General features: G+C 41.4%; 1 protein-coding gene across 1 annotated transcript; it reads right to left on the reverse strand.

Moving 5' to 3' along the window:
• Positions 1–1483: 1483 nt before the first annotated feature.
• On the reverse strand, positions 1484–11949 carry LOC115596173 (high-affinity choline transporter 1-like). The gene is made up of 8 exons (XM_030441004.1): positions 11746–11949; positions 10269–10385; positions 8883–9038; positions 8512–8660; positions 7761–7904; positions 7408–7561; positions 2844–3061; positions 1484–2589 (listed from the first exon to the last, which is right to left on the reverse strand). The coding sequence occupies exons 1-8, from the start codon at positions 11927–11929 to the stop codon at positions 2029–2031; spliced, it is 1683 nt and encodes a 560-aa protein (XP_030296864.1). The 5' UTR covers positions 11930–11949; the 3' UTR covers positions 1484–2028.
• Positions 11950–12343: the final 394 nt, after the last annotated feature.

The following is a 12343-nucleotide window of genomic DNA, read 5'->3' on the forward strand; positions in this document are numbered from 1 at the left end:
TGCTATTTAACTGCTGTTTAACTATTCAGTTACTATTTATTGTTATTCTCATTTGTGATTAACGTGAATGAATCGGATATGGCATAACAATATTGATTAATACCGCCTAAAGATTTTGTATCTTTGTAGACAGTGTGATACTTTTAAATATCATACAAGAACTTCCTCATGTTACCACAAACAACCCTGTGGAAAAATGTTGTTTTACCACATGACCCAATAAGTCTTTACTCTGAAGACTTTAAAAGAAGGATGTAGGAAGTGAGAACCCTAGGATAAAGAGGGTACTCTTTTGCCTTTACCTGACAATCTACACATGTTTAATTGCATTTTATAAAGACAAATACATATTTCACATCATACATATAGATCTGCAACAAACATATGAATGCCATATCTTAAGAAAATATGAGTTACAGGGAGCAATATGTAGTTTTGGAGAGGAGATTCAATTTCAGAATTGTAAAATTAACAACATTAATGAGGTAAGAACAGACATATTTATTTTTTCCATAACTGACTAAAGAAGCTGTTCTCCTCCTGTTCTGCTTTCAGATACCTCTATCCCTGCTTTCTTAGCTTGTTTTCCATCATGCTACTTTATTTCATTCATTCTATTCTGTATTCCATTGCTTCCATTTTAAAATAAATGTGACACCTTCACAATAGCAAACAGTGGTTTAGTCAGGATATTTTTGTTGTGATGAAGCAAATTGAAAAATAAATAGTGATTGTTCTCACCTGAGGCCTCGGGATGTTCTTGTAGATGTTGGAGCTGAAGACAGAAGCTGCAGAAAGCAAAGCAGAGTCAGCTGATGACATCACAGCGGCGGCCACACATCCAATACCGATAATGGAGATGACAGATGGTGTGAGGTGTTGCAGGGCGATGGGCAGAACTAGAGCTGCTTCCCCACGTTCAAATGGAGATGGTGAACCATAGGTAGTCTGGTTCCAGTCTGGAGCATGGACACAAAAGAAGGAAAGACTGAAAAATTGTCACATTATCTGTCCTAGTCTACTGTATGTTGGGAATCGATGTTGATTATTGATTATTAATTAAAATGTTATCATTAATAATACAATTATTATAGTTAATTAATAAAATGGAGGTTACTATGATTCATTAATGAACACGGGGCGCCAGCCTGAAATCAGGGATCAATTATCAAATTATATACCTTTAGTCTCAAAGCCTGAACTTAATCAATTTGTCAATATTATGAAAATGTTGTTTTACGACATAACCCATTAAGTCTTCACTCTAAAGACTTTAAAAGAAGGATGTAGGAAGTGAGGACACTAGGATAACAAGGGTACTCTTTTGCTTTTATTATGTTATGTTTAATTGCATTTTATAAAGACAAATACATATTTCACATCATACATCAGCAACAAACATATAAATGCAATATATAAAATATGTGCTGGGACCCTGTTTCTGATCTTGCTGAAGTTTGGTGCTGTTCTGAGCATTATTTGTGGCTTTTTGATAGCGGTTTTATATTTGGACCTATTTACTGCAGTGTATTGTTGTCGTTCGGTCGTTTCTGAGGTTGATAAAACTACGTTAGCTAGCGGTCTGCAACCTTGATCTCTCGAGAGGGAGTCTAACACAGTTTCACGGTGTGTTAAACCATGGATTAAACTTACACTGGAATATCCCTTTAAGAAAATATGAGTTACAGGGAGCAATATGTAGTTTTGGAGAGGAGATTCAATTTCAGAATTGTAAAATTAACAACATTAATGAGGTAAGATCAGACATATTTATTTTTTCCATAACTGACTAAAGAAGCTGTTCTCCTAGAGATCCCAAAAAGCTGATCCCCAGAACACTGTCTGAAACTGGAAAGGTGGCAGGGTCTGCCCAAAAAGAAGGAGGCTGTCAACAGAGCTGAAGGCTGTTTCATCTGATTTGGTTCTAGCCTTTTAGTGAAATTCCTCTGAGGAAAAGAGATATATTCTTGCATCTCCTGTTCTATATTATACCTCTAGAAAACAGATACTACTGAACACACAGGAACACTAACAACTTGTGCTAAACATTGGCTCTGATGCCTCATTCTGAGAGTTGTTTCTGTTCAATTTCTCATTCTCATCATGTTCTGTGGTGTCACCTATTGGTGTCAGAGGTTGTGGTGAGTGCTGGACTTTCACTTTGAACACATCCCACTTCTCAGGAAGCATGCCTTTGTTGAAGAGCACAGAAGCCAGATAGGAGAACAACAAGATGGCAGCAATGGCAGACAGCATGGAGATGGTCTTAACTGGAGAGTACTGGACATAAACATCGTCCTCAAGAGTGCATCCTGGGAAGTGTATGACTGGTGCTAACCCTAGTGATGGGTCTCCACTGAGGAGTCTTAATGGTATTCCCACCAGAAAGCCCATAATAGCCCCGTAACCATTGGAGATGTTGAAGAAGAGGACGCAGAGGAGTTGAGGGAAAATTACGACGTAGCCCACTTCCGTATTCACAAACCAGAACAAAAGGATGCTGGTTTTCAGGCTGGTGAGTGATGTACCAACCAAGCCCACTACCAACACAGAAGCACGGATCACCCACTGAATCTCTCTGTCTGATGCCTGAAGAGGAAAAAGAAGAGGGAGAAGAACAGGTAAACAATATATGAATGAGACTGTTCTGCTTTCAGATACCTCTATCCCTGCTTTCTTAGCTTGTTTTCCATCATGCTACTTTATTTCATTCATTCTATTCTGCATTCCATTGCTTCCATTTTAAAATAAATGTGACACCTTCACAATAGCAAACAGTGGTTTAGTCAGGATATTTTTGTTGTGATGAAGCAAATTGAAAAATAAATAGTGATTGTTCTCACCTGAGGCCTCAGGATGTTCTTGTAGATGTTGGAGCTGAAGACAGAAGCTGCAGAAAGCAAAGCAGAGTCAGCTGATGACATCACAGCGGCGGCCACACATCCAATACCGATAATGGAGATGACAGATGGTGTGAGGTGTTGCAGGGCGATGGGCAGAACTAGAGCTGCTTCCCCGCGTTCAAATGGAGATGGTGAACCATAGGTAGTCTGGTTCCAGTCTGGAGCATGGACACAAAAGAAGGAAAGACTGAAAAATTGTCACATTATCTGTCCTAGTCTACTGTATGTTGGGAATCGATGTTGATTATTGATTATTAATTAAAATGTTATCATTAATAATACAATTATTATAGTTAATTAATAAAATGTAGGTTACTATGATTCATTAATGAACACGGGGCGCCAGCCTGAAATCAGGGATCAATTATCAAATTATATACCTTTAGTCTCAAAGCCTGAACATAATCAATTTGTCAATATTATGAAAATATCAATACTTAGATAAGAGGGAAGGCGTAAATCCGAGCACCAACCATCTCAACCAGCTGTTATTACAATATGGGATTGTGCAAAATAATCACAGAGACTGCTCAGTTATAATCAACCGTGTTTATTAAAGCTTTCTCCAAAACACAAACCACCTACTTCAATAAACAACAGTTCTCTACAACTAGCGCCACAAAAACATAAGCAAGCCAAAAATGAGTGGGTGGAAATATGTGTGTGCGTGCATTCGTGCGTGCGTGCGTGCGTATCGACCAAAGGTGATTTGAACAAAGATGACGGTTACATCGTCTTTGCCTTTGTGTGCGGTTTGATTGCACACGATGTGAATTTGGAGGGATAATACCCACAGTTCCAAAAAGGTTGTCGTGCTACCGTGAGGAGTCCGCTTCTGAAGTCAATACGAGGGAATATATATCACACGTCTTAAGTCATAGTGGGGTTATTCACTATAAGTTTCCAACAGATCGCTCAAGATTGCGTGTGTATATTACCCAGGATGTGTATGTAAGTGAGTGTGTAAGTTAGTAAAAGGAAAGAAGCTAAGCAAGCGCTTAGCAGACAACAAAGAATAACACAATGACCATGTGGTGCACAGCGGCTGTCTCTCCCTTAACCAGTGGCCGGCAAGCGAATCGAGGTTTGTTAATCGTCCGCTGATTGAGCTGGAATACGATGTACTGTGATCACACTCGGCGGCAAGACTACACAAGCTATCCACTGATCCCTAATAACAGTTAGCGCACAGTACAGTCAACCATAAGTAGGACTCGGAGGTCCCTTCACAACAAATATAAGCACAACAAAAACACGCTACTGTTTCTGCCCAAACAGTAGCCTCTTACTTGGTGTGTATTCCATCCAACTAGAAACTCCAACTTGTTTTGGATGTGAGGACGGGATCAGCTGTAGCGTCCTAACAGCTGATTAAGGCAGGCTGCTATCACACAGCAAGATCGATCAAATGGAAGGACCGGACCTCGGTGATTCCGTCTTCTTCTGAAGATAATTTTTTCCTTCTGCAGGTGGTGAGGAATGACTGGGTTGTGCAGTGTTCTCGTCCAGCAAGAAGGAGCTGAAGCCTAGGTCAAGCAAAGTGAAAAACGTTTCTCAAAGTACACCCTTACGGTAACTGCTGGATGAAACTGGAGTCTCTTCACAGCATCACATTACGCTGGGAATGTGATGTGCAGAGGGGTCTCCTGACCTTTAAACGCTGAGTCATGTCATGGTCATCCTGGTGGAGTTGCAGGGCCCGCGGCCACTTTAAACCAATAGGGACAAGGTGAAAGTTTTGGGGATGGGTCATACCTTGAGTTGACAGTTCTTCACACCTTTTGGGCGTTGGCTTCTTGTTTTTAACTTCCTCAAGTTGATAAGGCCCTAGTAGTTAGGCTTTTGATTTTCATTACAGGCCTCTTTTTTATTCGAGCCATGTGGGGTGAGGCCCAACATGTATATACCAAGAGGTGAGCGCTGTGTGATAAGACAGACAAATCAGAGAAGGCGGTGTTAAACATTTAACCCCAACCCACTATTCAAATCACAGCACCCAAATGCCACAGGTGTCTATCTGCAGTGACATTCATCAGGACATGCTGAACAAGTTTGTCTTAGTCCAGTGGTTCTCAATTATTTTTTGTCATGCCCCCCCTAGAGGACAGAAATTTTTTCGCACCCCCCGAATTGAAATCCTATTAAGAACCTGATAATATTTATTTATTTATCTGTATAAACCACTGTATGAGTTGCAGCATTCTGCATACAATCACCTGATTATCAAAATGGTTTCATGCTGTCCGCTGCCAGAGTTTTTTGCATAAAACACAAACAGATCTTTCCCCATGTCCGACCGGGTTCATGGTAAACCCAACGTCTATGTAAGCATCGTCATATTTCCTGCTGCATAGTTCCCGACCGAGGGAATAGCAGAAGAGCTTGTGTTTGTCTTTTTTTAGAGGTGTCAACACGGACTGTTTTATTTTGAAAAGGAACCGGATGTTATATTGTTATTTCGTCGCTTGACTTCCTGTCTGCAAAATTCAGCGGAATTGCTGTGTCGTGCTCCGGCATCCGCCAGATATATAGAAGTCCTGCGTAGCTGTTCTGGAGGGCTCCGGACTGCCGGAGCTGGACGGAGCAGACACGCAGCGCAGCGGACCTATGCTCCTGCCCTGCCTCTCACGCCCCCCACCATTTGAGAACCACTGTCTTAGTCGATGATATCCTTATCTTTTCCCCGGATGAAGAGACTCACATAGTGCCTCCTTGACCACCGGCTCTTCATCAAAGCAGAGTTTGAGTCTCATGTTTCCTCACTTTCATTCCTGTGTTTTGTGGCATTATCTAACAACATTCAGATGCACCCCGCTAGTGTTAGCACTGTAGCTGGCTGGCCTATGCCTACCAGTCAAAAGCTAGTGCCATTGTTTTCTCAGGTTTGCTTAATTCTATAGAAAGTTCTTTAGGAAGTTTCACCTCCGCACCTGGTTGCCTCGGATGTCGGCGTTTTGGAAATGCTCCCTCATAACTCCACTGAGGATGAGAAACTCCATCCGTGTGCCTTCACAGCTCAGAAACTTAAACATGAGGAACAGAGAGCTGCTGGCACTGAAAGTGGCGTCGGATGAGCGGTGTCACTGGTTGGAGAGAGCAAGCATCCTTAGCTTGTTTGGATCGACCACAAGAACTTGAAGTACATCTGCAGCCAAGTCACTCAACACCAGAGAGGCCAGGTGGGCTCCATTTTATTCAACATTACTCCTCTGAGAACACTAAAGCTGACATTGTGTCTTATCTGTTACATTGGTTTCTCATGTCATCTTTGAGTGCAGCACGCATCTTCATCATAAGACTGTGCAACTGGTTTTGGATTATGAAAGAGTTAGGGAAGTATGCAGCTGCTTGCTCAGTATTTGACCAGAACAAAGCCTTGTGACATCCTCCTCCTGAACTCCTATACGCACAACCGATGCTGCATTGTCCCTTGTCAGGCATTTCTCTGGACTTCATCACAGGTCTACCTCCCTCTAAAGGTAACACCACCATCCTCAGTGTTGTTGACAGGTTCTCCAGAATGGTTCATTTTATCCCTCTATCCAAGCTGCCCACCACAGAAACAGTGTAGGTGAGGTTGTCCCATGGGTTTTGCAAATGATGTGGTGTCTGATCTTGGACCTCCATTTATGTCAATGTTTTGGATGGTGTTTTTTTCTTTGCTTTGAGCCAGGGTCAGACTCTATTCTGCCTACCTTCCCCATACCAATGGCCAGAACCGAATGGCTTGACCAGGAGCTGGAAACTGGCCATTGCTGCCTTCCCTCCCAGAGTCCAGCCACCTGTAGCAAACACCCCTTCTGGGTTCAGTATGCTTGCTATTCTATGACTCTGGTCAGCCTTCCCTGAGCTGTAGAGGGAAGTCAGTGTTCCCTCAGCCCAAACACTCATCTGTCATCAATGTTGAATATTGAATGGGGCTCGCAAGAAAAGGATAGCTTTCCGGCAATTACATCCTCCCTCTTAATGGCCTGGACAAACGATTTGTCTGTCTGTCCGTCTGTCTGTTGGTTATCCTCCATCAAGTGCTTTCTTACAGTTGTCACCTTGGTAATTGGGGCCAATATTCAGTGGATTGAGAGGGTTATGGACTTAACGAGGAAACCTTTGAGTGGGTTTCCACCAGCAACATTAAGGACCCAGACTACCATGTATCTTGGCATCTGGCCTCACTGTTCCACTTTTAGGTTAATTCAGGAGATGTTCAAGTGCACTTAACCTGAGGGAAAGGTTGGCTTCCACAAAGTTGACAACTTCTAGTTGGACAGTCTTTCATGACTGTTAAAGTAAATCATAAATCATTCGTGTTTTTACATTATTGATTGATAAATTGTTAGATTTTTGTTATGAAAACATTTCAAACCAAAAAAACAAATATTATCATAAAAGAATTTCAACAAAATTCAAATAAAAGACATTTGCAAAAAAAGAACACAGTTCAGAGTGATCAGAATATAGACATTAGCTTTGACAGTTGACATCAGTATGTAAAAGCTTTTAATACCTGTGGACGCGGTGGCAGCCCCAAGCAGTATGGGAGGTATCAAAAGTACAAGATACATGAAAGCAGCAAGAAAGCATGAGCGCTTTGCTGTGGCTGAGGAAGCAGCTGACAAGATCCTCTGGTGGATGCACTGATATCCCACAGACCCCAGTGCCTTCAAAGTAAAACAGTTAGATGGTTAATAATTACCAGTGTGGCATCTCCATAAATCAGTCAAATGATAGTTTTTTCTCTTGAACACTTACAGGCATGCTGTTTTTAGTATTAGTATTTAGTATTATCCTCTGGCCACAAGCTGTTTTTATCTTTAGTAACAGTTAGTTAGTTCACAGTAATATTTGCTGTTTACTTACAAAGAATAAGAAATCATCAATCATGATCCAGGTCTTTTTCAGCTCTGGTTTACCAATCCAGGGAGCGTGTAAGGTGTTGTTCATCAGCGTCTGGCTGATATCCGAGACAGAAGGATTCGTCAAAACAAAGGGAACGCAGAGCCACTGCAAAGACAATTATACAAATGGAAATGATTGACACATATTTTCAAGGTGTCCTTTGGACTTTTTGATGCCTTGCTTTTAAGTGTTCTCTTAAAACAAAACGCCTGACACTCTATCGAGATTTTCACACTGCCCTAAGCCCCTGTTAGCCCCAGACTAATGCTGTTTTTCCACTAGCACCTGTGGCCATGCCAAGTCAAACCGGGCTTCGCTGATATGCTTTTCGGTCAACAGCTATACTGAGTTGAGTTGAGCCTCACTGTGCCGACGATGGACCTGCTCCGGAGCAGAGCCAAGTGGCAGGCTGCCCCGTCTCCAAGTCTTGTGACTGCAACCGTCTCCACCTAAAATCAATACTCAACTCAACAGCCAAACCTCAGCCATGCCAAGTCAAACCAGTTAAGCCAGCAAATGTACTGGAAAACCAGCATAGAAGGCCTTCGCAGTCGAACAATGTTGGCACATTCCATAGTAGGCTGACCGTGACTCTAGCTGGAGGCTTGCTGGCCCTGCTGTAGAGTAGGTTAGTCCTGAGTTTGCAGGGATTAGGATAGCAGTGTGAAAACCCCTAATGAAAACATATATAAAGCATTTATAGCAAACCAACCAGGCTGATGAATATGAGGACCAGCTGTATAACATCTGTGTAGGCCACAGAGTAGAGACCTCCCAGCAGTGTGTAGGTGATGGCGACAGCAGCAGAGATCCAGATGCACACAGCGAAGGACAAATCCAGGACCACGCTCATAACTCCTCCTGTCAAACACATTCTAGCAGTGAGATTTCATAACCAGTATCTGAGTGACTATTACCGCTTCAAATCAATATGAGTGGGTCATCTCTACACAGGTATACAGGTGGAAAATGACATCCATGTATACATTTATTTTACTTAACAGATCATACAAATGTAAGAACACAGTTACAATTATACATGTCTGAACGTATGTATTTAAAGTATATACATATATACTGTACCTAAAGCAATTAATGTTGCTGGCACAATGAGAAAATCCAGAATAATTGAAGCCAGGCTCAGTCCAGCTGCCAGTACTTTTCCATACTTGTTGTGGAAAGGGTCCAGCATCGTCACATAGTTTGCTTCCCTCATTGGCTCGACGAATACCGAGCCAACTTGATTTGAGAAAGGACAGACCACAGTACAAATAGGAATTAAAATAGGATGAGGAAAATGTCTTCCATCTTGTCAGCTTTTTAACGTGTAACGCAGAAAATTATACAACATCCTGAGCTTCAGTAAGGAAGCTGTCAATTCTTGTTTTCATCTTGTTTTCTTCACCTGCCTGATTAGCTCCGCCCTGTTATCGGAGTTCTTCCTGTCGCTGCTTTCTCTCAACACCTGCACTTGATCTCCCTCATTAGCCCTTCCCCTTTTTTTCCAGCCTCTCAGCATCTTACCTGTTTCTAGAGTTTTTCTGTTCTCACCTGCTACTCCACCTCACTCTACCTGCTCCTCATTGCATCGTTTATTTAGATTGTATTTGAGTCCAGTCTTTTGTTCAGTCATTGTCGAGTCATTTGCTTAGTTTCTGATATTTTGCTTCTTTTCTGTGATTTTGCTTAGTTTCTGTGATCTAGCTGCTGCCTTGTTTCCATGATTCTGCTTAGTTTGCGTTGTCTTGCTGTTCCTGTTTCTCTGATGTTCCTTTATGTTTGCTGGTTCCTTGTATTGTCGTTATGCAGAAAAACGTCATACAACGCACTTCCTGCCTGCTCTCATCCATTTGGATGCACCTTCTGTGCTCCAGCGTGACAGATTCACAAAATCTTTATTATACCAATCTTTATTTTGGGTCTTAAATCTTTTGGCACTTCATTTGCCTACTGTTTTTACTGTTTACAGTTGCCATAACATTGACATGTTAATTTGAACCTGTCTGTAAACAAAATATTTCAGTTGGTATAATTTTTTTTTCAGTTGCATAATTTTTTTGCATAATCACTGGAGCGGGTTCCATTTCCATTCATGACATTATAATGCTGCGTTCAGGAAAACATTTCAACCTCTTTCTAGATCAAAAGTCAACAATGGCAGCACCCATGGGGAGGGGATATGATGTGTTTTTAGCTGACAGTATTTGTATCAGTATAAGTTTTTTTGTTGACTTTTGCAAACAAACTTCCTGTTTGCCGACTTGTACCTGCACGTAATCTATGTCATCAATAAATCCCTGAAGTCATCCTGCTGCCTACTCTGTCTGCGTTTGGGTCATATCTCTTTTGTGTAAGTCAACTTTACTGTTGCCTAAAATATGACTTTCAGGTTTAAGTAAGTAGTCAACATGTGTGTGATTATACAGACAGAATTATGGTATCTTTTTAAATGTAAGTTCAAATTCTTACCAATTAAAAAAGACGAGCTGAATGCCAGATGGATCACGATTGCCCATGTTAGTCCCATAGAGGGCGTGTACATCATCTCAGCTGTTCCAACAATGGTTCCTCCTCCGACCCACGTAGCTACAGGATGGATAAAAACACAGCAAGTAAATTTAAACAAAGACAAAGAGCAGCTATTTGTACAGAGGACAAAAGGAAGGGTGATGATTGATCATCAGTAATAAAGTGAACGGACAAGGAGACAGTACTGCTTTCCAAGTGTAGCAAGGAATTAATTTCAAATTAATTAAACTCTTCCTCTGCGTAATTTTCTAGATTTTGTAAAAATCTGAAACCCAGAAATAAAAAATCTGTCCTTGGTTCTGATGCCTCAGTTAACCATGATTCTGAAATGAAAAGAATCATTCAGCAAGCCTTCAAGCTGCTTCGTCTTGGACACAACGCTTATTATGTTCAAATGTCCACCAATCAGTCCTTCTGATTTGCTAAGAGTAAGCTGGAATTGCTGTGGATCAGGGGATACAGTTGGTGCAGGAGGGCTGTCCTCAGCACATCATATCACAATAGGCTACCTTTCATGGTGTGATTCTGTGTTTCTAAAAAACTTAACCTTTTTCATGGAAATAATCTGGATGATAAACACCTGGATACTCTTTTCTGTCCAATGGAAGTATCACACATACATTAAATATCTTATTTAGCTTATTTAGTCTATTTTATGCTATCTTTATTTAATTAGTATGGACACATGCTGACTTTTCTTGTTTCTGTGTACAACTACTCCATGTGACTTAAATTATCCCCTCGGGGACAAATGGAATCACTAGCAGAGCTACATGAAGAGACATGTCAAGTTCAAGCAAGCAAACAGTCCGAAAGTACATAAGTGTTCAACTGTTATTGCACATACCTCTGTCAACGCCAGACAGTCCCATTTTATACTCAGTCGTAGATGGCAGCCACCCAAATACAAGTGATGCATTATTTATTATTTTCTGAGAAATCAATGGAAGTGTTGAAAAACGCTCACAGTGAAGTGTGAAAAGAATGTGTGGGTCTGCTCACCCCCCCTCACTGTACATGACAACCTTCACCTCTGTCATACAGAGTCTCTCCAGGCACATGGCCCTGTGCAGTAATTCAGTGTTGAAATACTGTGCAATATTTCAGTGTGTATTTTGATTTTATTTTCACTTTTAGTTAAGTCATAGTGTGTACTTACACAGTGTATATTTTACTCCCTTTGTTCTAATTCGCTCCTCTCATAGCCTTTAGCCTTAGCTAATTTTGAGAGACACACCCAAGAGTTCCAGTCTACCTGTGCTACCCTGTGCACGTGTAAAAAAATATCTTATTGCGAACTGGAAACTGTTTGTTCTTTTGCAACACCCACAATATAAAGGGCATTAATGATATTCTTAGTTTTATAAACACAGTAGTACAGTTTCCATCCCAGTTTAGCCAGCTGTGCTCTCCTCACCTGTCATTGTGAACATCCCCACCACCCAGTTTATGTTCCGGTTTCCCAGCAGAGTCATCTCCACTCCAGTGGCTGCACTTTTCTTCTGTTCCTTTTTGGACTTAACAGAAGCCCAGATGCCGGTCCCAAGGACCAGGAGGTAGAAAACCACCATTGCTATCACTCCTGGGATGTTGACGGCCATGATGGACTGGTAGACTGGCTTCCTCGCTGACAATGTGGAGGCCAACTGATGTCTAAGTAACAGATTGGCTGAGAAGAGAGGGAAGGCGTTCACACATTAAAAACAGGACAAACAAGAACCTAGTCAATCATCACAATGATAAATTTCCCCTTGCTTTGGGTTGGCAAGCATAGAGACACCACAGTACCGGTTTATAAACCTGAACTCGAATGTACTGCCTTCACTGGAGGTTATGCAGCAACTACATTGCACAACCTAATTCATACTTCTATGTCACCATACTCTCTATAACTGATACAGCTTAATCATTTCTGTTCATGCCATATATCATACTGTCTTCATCAAAGCTGAACAATTTGAGTAAAAAATTGAATCTCTGAAAAATGTCCATGAGTTCACCTTAGTATTCGTTAT

This window comes from Sparus aurata, chromosome 15, assembly GCF_900880675.1.
Source record: "Sparus aurata chromosome 15, fSpaAur1.1, whole genome shotgun sequence".
In the NCBI taxonomy this organism is placed as follows: domain Eukaryota; kingdom Metazoa; phylum Chordata; class Actinopteri; order Spariformes; family Sparidae; genus Sparus; species Sparus aurata.